General features: G+C 46.5%; 1 protein-coding gene across 2 annotated transcripts in view; it reads left to right on the top strand.

Moving 5' to 3' along the window:
- CERT1 (ceramide transporter 1) overlaps nt 1–18,020 on the top strand; it is a 159,700-nt gene that overhangs the window by 118,374 nt on the left and 23,306 nt on the right. Inside the window, exons 9-11 of one of the 2 annotated variants that reach the window (XM_034773933.1) lie at nt 5,166–5,252; nt 16,952–17,044; nt 17,664–17,741. In XM_034773933.1, coding sequence (XP_034629824.1) covers nt 5,166–5,252; nt 16,952–17,044; nt 17,664–17,741 — 258 coding nt within the window. The remainder of the gene's footprint in view (nt 1–5,165; nt 5,253–16,951; nt 17,045–17,663; nt 17,742–18,020) is intronic. The other variant, XM_034773934.1, reaches the window with a different exon arrangement.

An 18,020-nucleotide genomic window follows, 5' to 3' on the forward strand; every position in this document is an offset into this window, starting at 1 on the left:
AGGGGCTGCGGTTTTCGGGTTAACGTGCAGCACAAACCCAACTAATCCCCCCACACACACCCTCCCAATTCTCTGGGATGTTCGCTTCACCCCCGCCCCCACCACATGGCTAACAGTGGGGATGATTTCTGTTCAGCTACAGGCAAACAGCCCAGCAGGAACGGCCACCTCTGCATGTCCCCTTAATAAAATTCCCCTATTTCAACCAGGTGACCATGAATGATATTAGTCTCCTGAGGATCACACAGACAGATAAAGAGGATTTCTGCTCCATCCCCATACACGTTAACAGACTTTTCCAGTAGCTGTACTGGCTGCGAATGCATCCCAAGTCTTCAGGGCAAATTAATCATTAAACACGCTTGCTTTTAGACCATGTATTATATTTACAAAGATACACTCACCAGAGGTCCCTTCTCCGCCTTCAAGGTCCAGGAGCCCGCCTTGGGTGGTTTGGGAGGGTACTGGCTCCAGGGTGATAAACAGTTCCTGGCTTTCGGGGAAAATGGTTTCTCCGCTTGCTTGTTGTGCGCTATCTTCAACCTCCTCCTCCTCATCGTCTTCCTTGTCCCCAAAATCCACATCCCTGTTGCATGAGATTTCATTGACGGAGTCCACGCACAGGGGTGGGGTAGTTGTAGGGGCACCCCCTAGAATGGCATGCAGCTCATCATAGAAGCGGTATGTCTGGGGCTCTGACCCGGAGCGGCCGTTTGCCTCTCTGGTTCTTTGGTAGGCTTGCCTGAGCTCCTTAAGTTTCACATGGCACTGCTGCGGGTCCCTGTTATAGCCTCTGTCCTTCATGCCCTTGGAGATTTCTTCAAATATTTGGGCATTTTGTCTTTTTGAACGGAGTTCTGATAGCACCGATTCCACTCCCCATACAGCGATCCGATCCAGTACTCCCGTTCGGTCTATGCTGGAGCTCTTTTGCGATTCTGGGACTGCATGGTCACCTGTGCTGATGAGCTCGCCACCCTGGGCAAACAGGAAATGAAATTCAAAAGTTCTCAGGGCTTTTCCTGTCTACCTGGCCAGTGCATCTGAGTGGAGAGTGCTGTCCAGAGCGGTCACAATGGAGCACTCTGGGATAGCTCCCGGAGGCCAATACCGTCCACACTACCCCAAATTCGACCCAGCAAAGTCGATTTCAGCGCTAATCCCCTCATCAGGGAGGAGTACCGAAATTGATTTTAAGAGCCCTTTAAGTTGACAAAAATGGCATCGTCGCGTGGACGGGTGCAGGGTTAAATCGATCTAACGCTGCTAAATTTGACCTAAACTTGTAGTGTAGACCAGGGCTGAGTCACCGTGTGGACCCTGCTACAGTGGCTGAACACAGTGACTTAGGACTTGCCTACGTAGCCCTGCAGTTGGGACTACAGTTATGTGAATTGCAGTGTGCGCTAATTGCCCCATGTGGATGCTACTGGTGCAAACTAAGTTACCTTGTTCTCTTTAACGTAGTCCTATTCAATATGAACTACGTACCTTTTAGTTAGCACCAGCAGCATCCACACAGGGCAGTTAGAGTGCAACAATTTGGTGTGTTCTGCAAGTCACAGCCCCACAGTTCACACTGCAGCACAGTATAAACATAGCCTTAGCCCTGATCTACACTGGGAGGGGGTCGATATAAGGTACGCAACTTCAGCTACGGGAATAACATAGCTGAAGTCGACATATCTTATTACCTCCCGTCCTCACGGCGCGGGATCGACGGCCGCGGCTCCCCCGTCAACTACACTACCGCTGCTCGCCCTGGTGGAGTTCCAGAGCCGACGGGAGCGCGTTTGGGGATCGATATATCGTGTCTAGACGAGACGCGACGTATCGATCCCCGATAGATCGATCACTGCCCGCCAATCCAGCGGGTAGTCTGGTCGTACCCTTAGTGCACAAAAGGGTAGTGGCACTTAGTGCACTGCAAGTTGGGATGTAAGGGCTACCGTCTCTTTGTGGATAAGCTCTAAGGTATGTTGTAGGAGTTCAAAGAAAATGTTTTGATACTTTTAACATATATTGTAGTCGGGAATTTTGGATTTTATTGAAATCCATTAATAAATATTATTTGTAAACATTGTAAGAAATGAATTGGTTGAAAGTACGTCTGCCTGTCAGCCTGAAAAAGGTACGGTAATTTCCATAGGATGTTTACTAAAACAACTGAAAAGTACTTAATTTTTAAAATGATAAACTAAGGAATAATTATTTCATTCATTCGATGTATTTATTCTTCACTCACTTCACTATCACTACATGCTTCCTCCCCCAGCCTTAACTTTTCCTGTGTTTTGTGAAATCTAGCATTGTGATTTAATAAGAACTAAAAATTTCAAAATGAAAGTCTCTGGACTTCTGCAACATTAGAGCTTCATAAGATCGCTTTATAGATAAAAGGAAAAACATGTATTACCTTTTGGGGCTGGTAAATATGTGAAGTTTGTGTCTCAATGGGCCTTGCTAAATGGTGTAACTTACAACACTCCCAACTAACTTTTTTTTATATTGGATTTTATTACTGCCATAAGAAAATGGCATTTTTAAATCTCCTAGTAATATGATAACTTCACATGTATTTACACACATTTTTAGATGGCATCAAACAGTGAAGAGGCATCCATTGGGCTTTTAATAAAATTCTCAACTTCTACAGCCTCATCAGGTACCTTTTTCAGTTCCACTGGCATCCACTTAACTGCCAAAGCTTTCCAGTGAAGTGAGCATTGTGTCCAAATAGCTTGGAGTGCAATAGTCTGGATTCTAGTCACAAGATCGCTGTATTTTTTTCTTATAACTCTGGCATTATCAGTGCCAGTACTAACACAGCAATACCAGTCCACTCTAGCTGCAAAAACTGATCGTTGAAAACTTCAGATTTCCTCCACACACACCCATCCTCCCATACCACATCCTCTCAGTGGACAGCAAAACAGGCAGTCCTCACATATGGGTCTTTCCTGTTCATATTGGACAACTATTAAGTTGGGCACAATAAGATACCATAGTTTCATCCAGTTAGAATTAGCTTTCTTGAGCTCTTCTAAACAGTGGTTTGCCAAATATCTCGAGCCATATCATGAATTTGTCAGCTGACTGAATCACAGGAAAGAGAAATTACTTTTAACTTAAAAAGGTGCAGCAGATTCCAACACAACATTGGTTGAACATTTTGTCTCAAATATTGTCGTTTCTGTATTTATGAGCCATGGTGGCTTTTACTATCCAGTGACACCAAATAATGGCGCTAAAAGGGTTTTTGTGTTCACAGCATTACTATATGAAACAGTCTTCTGATTTTGTAAACTGTTAACTTTTTGCTTAAATTCAGTGAGTTTCTTTCTTCAAGATGGATGGTTGGTCTCCAAATGGCCCACCTCTTTAATGACTGTATGCATGTTCCAAAATCCTTTGCTAGTTTACTTCAATTCCTTTGAAGTATCAGGGTGGCTGGCAAGCATTCTGTATACATTTTGGTCTAAGTTTGCCAGAGAGAAAAGTAAGGCTGCAAGTGGCCAATCCATAGAAAAAGGAAGAAAGGGTGGGTGGATGGAGCCATCCTACTCCATTGAATAGGGCAGGAAGGTAATCCAGTTAATTCCCCTTGAAGGAAAAGCTGGTGAGCAAAAAGCAGCTACAGGCCATCTGCATATTCAGCAGGCATGATTTTGTGTTTGTGTTCAGTTCACAGTTTTGAATTTATTTCCACTCTGCTCCTGATGTCTTCTGACCCTCCAATTAGTACCTTGTCCTGTCCCAGAACTCCCTCATTTTGAGACTAGTTAGCATGATTCCATGATCCTCTCCTATGTGACCCCCAATCCATCATCTCCTGGGCCATTATCACAGTGTCCCCAGTCTCTTTGCTCCCCAGCTCAGCCCAGCAGCTGAAGTTAAAAGGTGAGGTTGTTTCTAAATATTTATATTTATAAACAGTGCTCTTTATACATGGTTTTTTTTAAATACCTCTTTATTTCTTTACACTTCTATCCACCTCCAAAAATAGTGGCTGTCACTTCTTAGCAAGACTTACAAACAAAAATGAATTTTGAATTTTTGACCCAGGCCATTTTAGAAAGATGATTGTGTACAAATACATTTAAAAAAAAAATCAGACTTCCCATAAAGACACTTCACTGAAATGAGAAGTAGCACACAAAATATCAAGATGTTCCTGTTATTAAATTAGTTGGAGAAGCCTCGAAAACTATGATTATAACAGAATTAGCTTCAACATTAAAATATGGATTATTATGGAGGGGAAGTAGTTTCTCCATAGTAAGTCTGTAAAATAAAACTTCATATATGTTAAACCACAGAGTCCATTACATGGATTCATGCAAAAACAAAGTAAAGTTGGAATCTTCATGAACTGCCATTTAAAAAAATAAAACTGTTTTTTATTGTGTAATGTTAAAACTGACAAACTAATAAAAGAACTTTTAGAGTTGATAGGCCATCTGTTGGTAACACTTTAAGTGATCAAGCTTAGAGGAACTTTAAGATCAAACTTAAGCTTTATCATGTTGTTTACTTTTTGCATTTTTCTCTGCATGGACAATGAACATATTTTAGTTGTATTTCAGGCATGAAAGGCTGACAACACAGCTTAATATTTCAGTCCCGGTAATGGAATGATAATTTAAATTACACTTTATGCTGGGCTTTGCGAAAGAATTTATGGAAACACTTTTGTCACAAACTTTGTAAAAGAGTTCTCAAATAATGTGTGTGTGTGTGTGTGTGTGTGTGTGTGTGTGTGTGTGTGTGTAATATGTAAAACCTAAATTTTAGGCCAAATTTTACTTGATTGTTTTTTAAGTGTGAATTTCCTGGCTTTTGTTGTTAAATGTATTGAGTGGAGTATTATCTTATTTTACCAAGTAGTGCTTTATTTTGAATTTTCCTCTTAATTTTGTTAAACTCAACTAATGGTGAAAAGACTCACTCATTGTTATGAAAAATGGCTTTTGTGTAATAGGCTCATAACTTTATATTTGTTATGTGCTTCATCTGCAAATCAATTAGGACTTTTTTACACTGATAAATGCAATTTATCAAATTGGATAACTTTCATTTTTTAAATTAAACTCCTTTTTCTGAAGTGTAGCATTCACGTTTCCTCCATTTTCTTTGACTGTTTGTTTTTCTGTGTTTTGGTTTAGGAGGGTCCTAATAGCCTGATTAATGAAGAAGAATTCTTTGATGCTGTTGAAGCTGCTCTTGACAGACAAGATAAAATAGAAGAACAGGTATTGATAGTACTAAATGTTTTAAGAGGCAATTATGTTCCTACTTTTAAAAAAATACCATACTTCAATCTAGGATCTTTGTCTGTCTTTTATGGTCCAAATTCTCTCCTGGGATACATTCACAGAACTCATGTTAACTGGTAGGAATTTGCTCACAGGTATGTGCACAGAAGTTTGACTGTTAGAATTTGTATAGTAAAATATTTATGTATTTATTGCACCTGGGAGTCCTTGTTATGGACAAGGACCCCATTATGTTGGGCATTGTACAAACAGAACAAAAAAAGAGTTCAAGTGCTTGCTCATGTAAATTCCATTCTAGGTGTTTGTGCGTCCACATGTGTGGCTGCAAGAGATTTTTGCCTTAGCAGTACCTGTAGGGCTGGCTGTAGTGCCCTCTAGAGTGCCACGTTCATGCCGTGGTATATCAGGCACTGCTGGCCAGTGACCTCTCAGTTCCTTGATGGAGTCCCCTCTCCACCTGACATATGAGCGCTCTATGCAGGCTGCACCAAGTACTTCGGCTTCCATGTGCAGTGGGCCGGCGCTGAAGAAGGAGGCGAAGCGTTCACCGGCGCTGAGCAAGAAGGCCCGACAGTCATCTGGTAGAGGGACCAGGCCTCTCTGCCAGCCTTCTCCGGAGCAATGCGAGCATGCCTCTGCGGCTGGGGCTCTTAGCCCTCTTAAAGGTCTGTCACTGATTCTGGTGAGCGGTACAGGACCCACCCCCTTGCCTGCACCATCGTCCTCCCACGCACAGAGAGGGACAGTTCTCCACCTGCTCCTATGACGTCTTGGGTGCCACAGACCAGGCTATGGCTCCCTGAGAGGGGAAGCCAACCGTTAAGACCCCTCGGGGGCGGGGGAACACCGTAGGTCGCCGGACAAGCAATCCTGTGGCAGGTCGCAGCCGTGCCGCCCATTGCCTAAACTCCCCCTGGACATCGAGACATTATTTCCTAGTGCGGGGTCGGCACTCCCCATATTATGACCGACTCGGTTCGCCCCCTCACTGATCCACGTCTAGACGTCTGTCTTGGTCGCCAGCACCATGGGACCACTCCCCCTCGAGTTACCAGTCTCCCCGGCACCATTTCCCCCCCACCCCAGTGCAAATCTCCCCGGCACCAGGACCGTTCTCCCCGGAATAGCCACCGATCGCTTACACCTGGTCAGCGCTCACTTGTAGCCATGACCAGCAAGCAGGTGTCGTCGGCTCCTCCCTGGTCGCCAGAGAGTGTTTCCTCTGGCGCGGAGGCCCAGCTCAGCCCATCGCCCCAGTCTCCGCTACGGGTTTGGACACCGGAAACTGCTCTGCTGTCCTCGGCACCACAGTGGCAACAAGGCCAGTGGCCAACAGAAGGCCATATTGAGGAACATGGGGCGTTCCAGTGATGACGATGCCCCCTTCGCAGCACGTATCTGTGGCCATGTCGGAGCAAAGATCGACGGCCTCACCGGCACCAGGCCCAGTACTGGAAGCTGGCTCCGAGGTCAGGGTGGAAGATCCGGTGCCCACCCCCAAACCTCCCTCTCCAGTGGCTGCTGAGCCCTCCGCACCTCCACCAGTGGCCATGGCCGTCGCCTCTTCTCTGGACAAGGCGCTCATGGGACCTTCCAGGGCCAGCCCTCCGGATGACTTTAAAGAACACCAAGCCCTTCTCAGGCGGGTGGCCAAGAACTTGGGGCTGGAAGTGCAGGAGATGGTGGAGCAGGAGGACACCCTTTTCAATGTCCTCTTGGCTTCCACGCCCATCCTGACTGCCCTACCTGTACAGGATGGTGTCCTCTATGGAAGTCCCCATCCTCCATCCCACCCACCTTGAAATGGGCTGAGAAAAGGTACTTGATGCTGGCAAAAGGTTTTGAGTACTTGTATACCCACCCTCTCCCGGGCTCGCTGGTGCTGTCTGCAGCCAACGAGAAGGACAAGCAGGTCCCCACCACCTTGACCCCCAAGAACAAAGAAGCCAAGAAACTTGATTTATTTGTTAGAAAAATTTATTCAACGGCCAGCTTACAATTCCGAGTGGCAAACCATCAGGCCCTGATAGGTCGATACAATTTTGACCTCTGGGACAGCCTCCAGAAGTTCCAGAACACGCTTCCTCAGGGTCAGGCTCAGGAGTTTGGTATCCTGGTAGAGGAAGGGACTGCAGCAGCCAGATGCTCCCTGTAAATGGCATGGGACATGGCGGACTCAGCAGTGAGGGCGGTCACATGGATGGTGGTTATGCAACGCAGCTTCTGGCTCCAAACGCAAACCTTTCCCAGGAGATGCTCAATTCAAGCCCTCCGAAGTTGGGCTCTTCTCTGATCAAACGGATGCCAGACTACACAGGTTGAAGGACATGAAGGTTACCCATCACTCGTTGGGCATGCATACCCCGCAGTCTGCCAGAAAGCCATTCCGGCCTCCACCACCATTGAGGCCTTGGCAAGCCTGGCAGGGATCTACAAAGAAAAGGGTTACCAAGTTTACCCCTCGCTACCCTTTCTCCTCTCACTCACCAACCTAGCCTAGCCCAGACCTACCAAGCACACGGGGAGGGGGGGGCCAAAAGTGATTGTTTTGAGGGTGCACTCGAGAGCGATGCCCCAGTCAGCCAGATCCTGCCCATCCTTTCCTCAACTGCCTTTCTCCCTACCACTTGACCTGGTCGTGGGTTACCTCGGACTGCTTGGTCCTGGACATAATAGCTTGGAGCTATACCCTGCAGTTTGTGGATACCCCTCCTTCCCGCCCCCCTGCTTCCTCATCTCTCTTCAGGGACCCCTCTCACGAGCAACTCCTGGTTCAGGAGGTGGACAAGCTCCTGCAGTTGAGGGCTGTGGAGGTGGTTCCACGGGACATGGAAGGAAGAGGATTCTACTCCTGATACTTCCTAATCCTGAAAGCCAAGAGAAGGCCTCAGACCTATCCTGGAACTGCATGGCCTCAACAAGTCTCTCAAGAAGTTGAAGTTCCGCATGGTCTTCAACTTTCCCCTCCATTTTCCCCTCCCTGGATCCGGGGGACTGGTACGCCGCTCTCAACTTAAAGGACGCTTACTTCCATGTCTCATATTCCCATGACACAGACGGTTCCTGCATTTCATAGTGACTGGGCACCACTTCAGGTTCATGGCACTGCCCTTTGGCCTGTCCTCAGCCCCTAGGGTGTTCACAACATGCATTGCACCAGTAGCGGCTTACCTCAGATGTCGGGGGCATCCAGATCTTTCTATACCTGCTCATCAAGAGCAGGTCTCTGAAGTTTCTCTGCACCTGACCCAATCTGGTACACTCCACCTGCAATGACCTGGGCCTGTTTATAAACACAGAAAAGTCCACGTTAATGCCAGTCCAGCGCATAGAGTTTATAGGAGCAGTTCTCGATTCCACACAAGACAGGGCCTTCATTCTGAAGGTGGATCCCATTTTCCACATGAGGAGACATACGATCACCATGGCCCACACTTGCCTGCGGCTGATGGGCCACATGGCAGCATGCACATACGTGGTCAGGCACACCTGGCTTCATCTGCAACCCCTGCAAACATGGCTAGCAATGGTCTACGTTCCCAGCAGGCACCCCTGGGACCAAGTGGTCACGGTGCCAGACCACGTCTTCTCATCCTTGAACTATTGGCTAGACTCCAAGTCAGTGCTGTGGGGAGTTCACTTTGTGTCCCCATCACCGTCGCTCACCCTGGTCTCAGATGCATCAGACCTGGTCTGGGGAGCCCACCTGGGTGAGCGCAGCATTGGATGCAGCACAACTTAGCTCTTCATATCAATGTCAGGGTAGTGCGCCTGGCCTGTTAGGCGTTTTTGCCCCACCTAGAAGGCAAGGTGGTACAGGTCCTCATGGACAACATGGCCGTGATATATTACATCAACATTACATCAGGTCATTGGCCGTGTGTCAAGAAGCGCTCAGCCTCCAGGATCTTTGCGTGCAGAATGCCATCCACCTGATGGCCACTCACTTACCTAGAACCAGGAACGTCCTGCCACATTGCCTCAGCAAGGCCTTCTCCTCTTGCCACGAGTGGTCCCTCCATCTGGAGGTGGTCAACCTGATCTTCCAATGGTGGGGGACTCCCCAGGTGGACCTGTTTGCGTCCAGGCAGAACAGGAAGTGCCACGTGTTTTGCTCCGGGATCAGGAACGCATCCAACAGGGAGCCCTTGTCCCCGCCAGGGGATAAGGGTTCCCTGTCAGATGCCTTCCTGATCCCAGAGTCGGGAGTGCTGATCTGCGCTTTTCTGCCAGTGCTGCTTATCCACAGAGTCCTGCTAAAGGTGAAGCAAGACAGAGAGTGTGAGTCATTGTCATTGCCCTGGCATGGCCTCGCCAGCACTAGTTTAGCATGCTGCTGAGGCTTTCAGTGGCCAACCCACTGCAGTTACCTCTCCGTCTGGATCTGCTATCCCAGAACCACGGCAATCCGCTGCAACCGAACCTGGCGTCGCTGCACCTGACGACATGGCTGCTCCATGGCTCCATCAGGCCAGAGAATTTCGTCTTGGATCCCGGCATGCATCCGCCACTGCTACGGGCTGGGGAAAGTGCCCCTGTCAGTGACTGTGACGGCTCATTCCACTAGAGTGCAGGCATCTTCATCGGCCTTCCTGGTACAGGTGCTGATCTAAGAAATCTGTTGGGCCGCCACCTGGTTGTCTGTCCATACATTCACATCACACTATGCACTGACTCAGCAGGTGTGAGACGACACTGGCTTTGGCAGAGCTGTACGACACGCTGTACAAGGGTGATCTCCGAGCCCACCTCCATTGATACTGCTTGCGAGTCACCTAGAATGGAATGGACATGAGCAAGCACTCAAAGAACTAAAAACTACCTTTCGTAACTGTTATTCGAGATGTGTTGCTCATGTCCATTCCATTACCGTCCCTCCTGCCCCTCTTTCGGAGTCGTCGGAAAGAAGGAAGTGAGAGGGTGTGGGCTGGCAGCGCCTGATATACCGCAGCATGAGCGCGGCACTCTAGAGGGTACTACAGCCGGTACTATGGGTACTGCTAAAGCAAAAATCTCCAGCCGCGCACGTGGGCATATGCACACCTAGAATGGCATGGACATGAGCAACACATCTCGAAGAACAACAGTTACGAAAGGTAGGTAACTGTTTTTTCTAGACAAATTGGAGGATTGGACCAAAAGAAATCTGAGATTCAACAAGGACAACTGCAAAGTCCTGCACTTATGATGGAAGAGTCTGATGCACAGCTGCAGGCTGGGGACCAACTGGCTAAGCGGCAGTTCCCCAGAAAAGGAACTGGGGATTACAGTGGATGAGAAGCTGGATATAAGTCAACAATGTGCCCTTGTTGCCAAGAAGGCTAATGGCATATTGGGCTGCATTAGTAGGAGTATTGCCAGCAAATTGAGGGAAGTGATTATTTCCCTCTATTTGGCACCGGTGAAGCCACATGTGAAGTACTGAGTCCAGTGTTGGACCCCCCACTACAGAAAGTATGTGGACAAATTAGAGAGAGTCCAGCGGAGGGCAACGAAAATGATCAGGGGGCTGGGGCACATGACTTTGAGGAGAGGCAGAGGGAACTGAGCTTATTTAGTCTGCAGAAGAGAAGAGTGAGGGGATTTGATAGCAGCCTTCAACTACCTGAAGAGGGGTTCCAAAGAGGATGGAGCTAGGCTGTTCTCAGTGGTGGCAGATGACAGAACAAGGACCAATGGTCTCAAGTTGCCGTGGGGAGGTCTAGGTTGGATATTAGGAAAACCTATTTCACTAAGAGGATGGTGAAGCACTGGAATGGATTACCTGGTGGGCGGCGTGGGTTTGGAATCTCCATCATTAGAGGTTTTTAAAGCCCAGCTTGACAAAGCCCTGTCTGGGATGGTTTAGTTGGGGTTGGTCCTGCTTTGAGACAGGAGTTAGACTAGATGACCTCCTGAGGTCTCTTCCAACCCTAATCTTCTATGATTTTATGATCTTGAAGAACAACAGTTACAAAAGGTAGGTAACCGTTTTTTCCTACTCCAAAGAGTCTGCAATCTAAGTAGTAACTTACTAATTCTTCCAATAGTGTCCCTTTTGGTGCTCCACTTCAGGCGCACATGAAGATTGGATGATTCTAGCTAGCAGTGTCCATTCAGCCCACACATGCACCCTGTGCCTCCTTGTGGCAGACACCGAGGCTATCTAGGGGTACGTGGGCAAACTGCCTGCAGTTCCTTCTCTACCACCTCGGCCTGAGACAGAACCCTAGTGTGTCAGCCTAGAGCATACTTGGACTTTTCTCTTTTTCTCAGTTAATTTATAGTTGTAGGTCAGTATTTAGTATAGTTAGTTTTAGATATGAGTATCATTTTTTCTTCCTTCTGGGATACCCGTCTTCTCCTGTCGGGGTATGCCTCGTTCTCCAGGCTTCAAACACTGCCTGTGTTGCCAGGAGGCTATGCCAATAAGTGACGGGCACTCTATTTGTGTCTGTTGCCTGGGGGAGTCACGTCTCCCAGAAGCATTCCTTCTGTTTGGCCCTTTAAGACCAGGGCTAGAAAAAACAGCGAGGTAAAGGTCAGACTGTTGGCAAGAGAATGCTCCCTGCAACCACCCTCTGAGCCAGATCAGGAGATTACCCTCCCCTCCCTGGTACATCTGTCTGCGGACAGATCCTGCACCCCATCAACCTTGAGGCATGCTTCCCCTAAGAAAGGGAAGTCTTTGGAGCCTGCTTGGAAGACTCCCAGAAAGAGGAGCATGGACTCTCACTCTGAGTCAGCTTCAAAAAAGACCAGGTCCCTGCTAAGATCCTTGTACTTCAAGAGTACTGTTGAGATCAAGGACTCTTTCTCCAGTACCAGTAGGCCTGCAAAGTCCAGGAGCTCCAAGGACTGGAAGCACAGTTCCGATAGGGCAACTAAATCCTCCACCAGTAAGGAGGGTAAGCACAGGATACTATCTATTTTGGCCTTTCCGTCAGCACCAAAGCATCCTGTTCAGCCATTGTTGCTGTCACGTGTCTTAACCAGCCATTGGTACTGATGTAAGCAGCTCAGGCAGAGGTACCTGTGCAAGCAGTACCCTTGATACTGAGCAAACATTGGGACGTGACATCTACAATGCCTGCAGTACTCCCATCATCCTGGGGACTGTCAGCCACAGCAACCTCTGCTACGGCGTCAGTACTGGGGTCCTTTCTGGTACCGCAGGAGTTCCAATACTCAAGGGACCTCTCGGTGTCAGACAAACCAGAGTGTCCATTGTTGTTGGGTATCGAGCGTCTCTCAGTACTGAGACCTCGGTCTCTGAGTGGCCCCTTCATAGCATAGGACTGTGTTCTGTCCTCAATTCCTGTCCCACCATGGGAGGATGTGGAGAAGGAGACCAATTGGGAGTCCTCTTTGATTTCAGTGAAGGATTCTCCTGCATACCCCTTCAGGAAACCACTTTTGCGCAGGGAGGACCTTGCTGGTCAGCAAGAAAGGTGGAACAAACTTTGTATGCCACCCGTACTTCCTTATGGACATCTCCCAATGGCCATATTGGGGCCTATGGGCTGCCAATCGACAGCAATTTAACAGCCACTGGTACTGTCCCTCCAGAAGACAATGTTTCACATCCTCCCTCTACCCATCCATGACAAGAAGGAGACATTTGAAGAGCAGAAGGCTAGGGTAGATGAAGAGGTCATCCCTGATTTTCCCAGTTCATCGTTGTTGCTGGATGAGGCAATTATAGCTTCACCACCTTCCACAGCTGACAACTTCAGGCAGTTTCAGGACCTCATTAGAAGGGTAGCAGACACCCTGCAGATCCCTCTGGTGGAGGTCGAAGATCTGCAATGCAAGCTGCTAGATACTTTGCAATTGGCAACACCCTCCAGAGAGGTATTACCTATTAATGAGGCTCTCCTGGATCTGGCTAAGACAGTGAGGCAAACACTTGCCACTATTGCACCAATGGATTCCAATTTTCTATTTTCCTATCCCCACCTTACTCCGTTGGTGGATGCAGTGAATGAACAGGTTAGGCAGCAATTTTTTGACATCTGCCCCTTATGACAAGGACCAGAAGTAAGTGGATATTTTGGTCAAAAATCTTACTTGTCTGCAACGCTGTTGTTCCAGATCACAAACTATCAGGTGGTCATGACCAAATACAATTTTACTAATTGCAACAAGCTCATGGGCTTTATTGAGCAGCTGCCACATGACTGCAGGGAATAATTCCAATTCATAGTTGCAGAGAGTCACCTGCTGGCCAGAACAGCTTTCCAAGCATCCCTAGATGCTGCTCATTACTGCCAGCTCTATCTCCATGGCAATAGTTATGCGCAGGATGTCATGGCTCCAACTTTTTCAGGGTTTCGAGGAAAGTTTGAGCACAGTAGGGGACCTCCCCACTGGTCATAGGCTTTTCTCCGAGACCACGAATGACTCCCTGCACATTTTGAAGGACTCCATGGCTACCTTACCTTTCTTAGGCATTTACACACCAACGAGCAAGAAGCTTTTTAGTAGGTCAGACTGTCCAGAGGTCATGCCTTGCTCAGTTCTTAGGATACCCTAGACCCGTGGAACTCCCCAGAAAGAGAGAGAGGTTGCAGGGCAAGAGGGCTATTCAACAGCCCTCCACAACCACCCAGGTGTCAGTTTTGATGGACTGGTCAAGAAATGAAATTCTTCCTCCCACCTCCCTTCCCCCTCCCCCTCCCAGATATACAATTGCACCCTTTAGCCCACCTCCCTCCCTTTGGGGACCATGTTGTCCATTTCCACCCAGCTTGGGAGCAGATCACCATGGATCAGTGGGTCTTGGAGGTCATAACATCAGGCTGTACCATCCAGTTTGTGTCTCTCTCTCTCTCTTCCACCCTCATTCTCCTTTCCTCTTCAGGGACCCCTCTCATGAGCTTCTTTTAAGGCAAGAGGTGGACACTCGCCTCCAACTAGGAGCAATAGAACCAATCCCTTCCCTTTACAGGGTCAGGGAGTTCTACTCAAAATACTTTCTAGTGCCACTGGAGGATATAGGTTGGAGGCCAATCTTAGATCTAAGACCGAACAGTTGAACAAATTCGTGAAGACTCAAAAGTTGAGGATGGTGACTCTAGCAACTATAATTGCCCACCTAAACACCCTCTCAGTCCAGGGCAGATGGACAGCCCATGACATCAGTTTTGATATCAACTTGTTGAAGCTCAAGGCAGTCAGGAATTCTTGTCTCCATTTCCTGCCCCTCATCAGGGGCAGAGCGATCAGGGTCATGATGGACAATATGTCCTTCATGTTTTACATCAACAAGCAGGAAGGAACAAGATCCTCCTTGTGCACTGAAGCTATAAAGCTCTGGAACTGGTGCATAGCCCACCACATCCATATTTCAGTGGTCCACCTCACAGGCATCCAGAACACCACAGCCAATGAATGCTCTCAGCAGATACTTCTCCCACAACTATGAGTCATAGCTGGACACTCGAGTTCTCCATGGCTTATTCTAGAGATGAGACTGCCAGAGATCAATCTTTTCACCACCTTCAAGAACAGGAAGTGTCCTCTTTTCTGTTCAAGGCAGGTCTGGGTCACCACTCCCTGGAGCATGCCTTCCTTCTCCTGTGGAGGAAGAGCCTGTTCTGTGCCTTTCCCCCAGCACCCATAATTCTAAGGGTATTGAACAAGATCAGGCAGGACAAGGCCATAGTTATCCTCCATAGTACCTACCTGGCTGAGACAAGCTTGGTACCCTTAATTGCTTGTGTCCAACCATCAATCGAGCTCCCAAACATTCCACATCTCCTGTCTCAGGATGCTGGTCACATGCTTAACCCCAATCTAGTAGTTCCAGGGCATGGTTCCTGGATGGTTCTCACGAATACAGGTTTCCCTGCTCTATGGAGGTACAGCAGGTGCTGTTAAACAGTAGAAAAACAGCATTCCGCACTACTTACCTGCAAATATGGAAGCGATTCATCCCTTGTGACAGCTGTTGATACCTCTGGCTGGAATCCATTTGTGTTTCCCTCATCCTAGATTACCTGCTGGATCTGAAGACACCCAGCTTATCCATCATTTTGGTCAAGGTACACCTGCCCGCCATATCAGCCTTTCATCTTCCTGTCCAGGGACTTTCAATTTTTGCTTCCTGGATATCATCCAGATGTATTAAGGTCTGAGTAATTTCTTCCCCCATATTAGACACCCCACCCCATCTTGAGATCTCAACCAGTTTCTCAACCATCTCACATGACATCCATTTGTACCAATGGCAACCTGTTTCCTACTTCCTTTATCTGTGAAGATGGCCGCCTTAGTTGCCATCATGTCAGCCCGTAAGGTCAAGGAAATTGGAGCCTTGATGGCAGATTACCTCCTTTACCTTTTTTTTTAATAAAGTCTCTTTACATCTGCATCCTAAGTTCCTACCAAAGGTTTCAATCGGATTTTCATCTAAACTAATCTATCCATCTACCAGTATATTTTATGAAACCTCATAGTTCTCAGCAAGAATCCTGTTTTCATATTTTGGATGATAGAAAAGCCTTAACCTTCTACCTGGATAGGACTAAGCAGTTTAGGAGAGTGCCTAGACTCTCTGTATCCTTCGCAGATAGATCTGAGGGGGCTCCTATTTCTGCTCAGACTTTTGAAATGGCTATCAGGCTGTATCTCTACCTGTTGTGAGTCTGCAGGTGCTCAGCCCCCTCAGGGGTTAGAACACATTGAACCAGATTGTGGGCAACATTTCCTACATTTTTGAAGAATGTTCCATTATCTGAGACACACAGAGCCACTACTTGGATTTCAGACCATATGTTTTTAAAGTTTTAGACTCTGCTTCATGCCGTCAGATCTGATGCGACACTTGGTTCCGCAGTACAGTCTTCAGTTCTGGATCCTGTTCTGAAACTCTTTCCTCCTTCTAGAAATAGTGCTCAGAAGTCACCTGAAGTGAAGCACCCACAGGCACACTACTCAGAGGAGGAGGAAATGTCTGTCCCTATGGGTGCTTCACTATCCACTCTCCTTCCCCTCTGCTTCAGTTGTTCCTTAGGGGATGACTGAATAGAGAAGGACCTGAGGGTAATTTGTCCATACATCTTTATATAGCCTCAGTGTCTGCCACAAGGAGACAGGGCGCATGTGAGAGTTGAATGGACACTGCTAGCTAGAAATCTCCTATTGAAGGCTTAAGAGGTGCATGTGTACCTGAAATGCAGCACACATTGGGGAACACATCTCGAAGAACTATAGTTAGAGCATAGGGTGAGTAACACTTCCTTTTATAGAACATTTTGTTTTTTAATTTTTTTATTTTTAAAACTAAAATTAACTTGAGAAATTTGGGCACAGTGGAAACAGAAGTCCATTATCCACAGAACATGACAGCATAAATAGTGTTAATAACATGGGTCAATTTGTCTCCCCTATTATCTTTAAAGCAATTCTTAATAGACACAAGTAATTTAAAAAATCCTATATAAAACTCACCTTGACTGTACTTAGGTGAATAACCTACACAAATAAGTATATCCAATACACGATAAATATTTCTTAAATCTAATTGTTGTTGCCACCTGAAGTGTCTGTTACCATTCGTGACCTGTGAAACAGTAGAGAGACCATTTACTTGCTCCCTCCTCTTATATGCGTCCTGTCAGTTCTACTGCCACCTACTAAATACTCCACCAAACAGCTGTTATGTACTAATACATTTAACCGGTTTCTCTTAGTCTCAGAGTGAAAAGGTCAGATCACATTGGCCAACATCATTACCCTCTGGTGATGGATTCTCTGCTGTGGGGACTCACAGATTCGTCCAAAAGGTGAGATGTTTCCCAGGCTCTTTTCAAAGAGTACTTACTGTAAATAAAATCACTATTTCTGTTCAAACTGATACATTAGTCATATGGATTGGTGAGATCTAATTTGTAGATGTTTCTAGTAACTTTGAACACATCACTCATTAGAATTGACATATCCAGGATTGGAGAGGACTTTTTCCTTGGAAAAAATCTTTTATTTTTAGTGTCTATTTTAGAATATTCTGGATATGTAGCAAACTTGTCATATTTTACGAGATTAAGAAAAAATCATGCCAGAAATGTAATATTCTTTAAAGATGCTTTTTCTTAAATGTAAAATCATTAAACTAGTTAAAAGAAGAAAAAGCTAGTGGTTTTTTTGTTTGTTTGTTTTTTTAATCATGGTTGATTTTGACCTTTTTCAATGTTACTGGAAACACTACTTTTTTTTTTTCCAGGGCCATGTTGGGAGTATAATATATAATGCTTGCAGGAAATTAGCTTTTGCTGCTGTGCTTGCTGCTTATGGTGCTTTTGTTTTCCTTTTCTTCATTATCTTGTGCTTGGAAGTTGGTACTGAAAGCTCTGTTGTGCCTTTGTTCTGATTACTTGATTTTTTTTCTTTGTCTGTCTCTGGTAGCCCTATAGTCGCTCTTCCTCCATGTCTTCCATTGATCTAGTCAGTGCCTCTGATGATGTTCACAGATTCAGCACCCAGGTATTGTAAGAATATCTAGAGTGGCTTTGTATATCTTTTTGCTGTATTTCATCTTCTCTCTAACCTGGGTTCCCTTTGTTCCATAAATCACTTGTGCTTGTTTTAGATGAGTACAGATAGACACATACCAAGGAATTCTCTATTCCTGTTACTGAAAGATTTGTCTTTTTACATTCTGCTTGCATCCATATCATACTTGCAAGGGTCTGAATCTGGGAAATAAGGAGGATTAATGTCTGCAGAAAAAATAAAAATGTGTGTAACTTCAAGATCCCACAT

Source organism: Trachemys scripta, chromosome 6 (genome assembly GCF_013100865.1).
Source record: "Trachemys scripta elegans isolate TJP31775 chromosome 6, CAS_Tse_1.0, whole genome shotgun sequence".
NCBI lineage: Eukaryota > Metazoa > Chordata > Testudines > Emydidae > Trachemys > Trachemys scripta.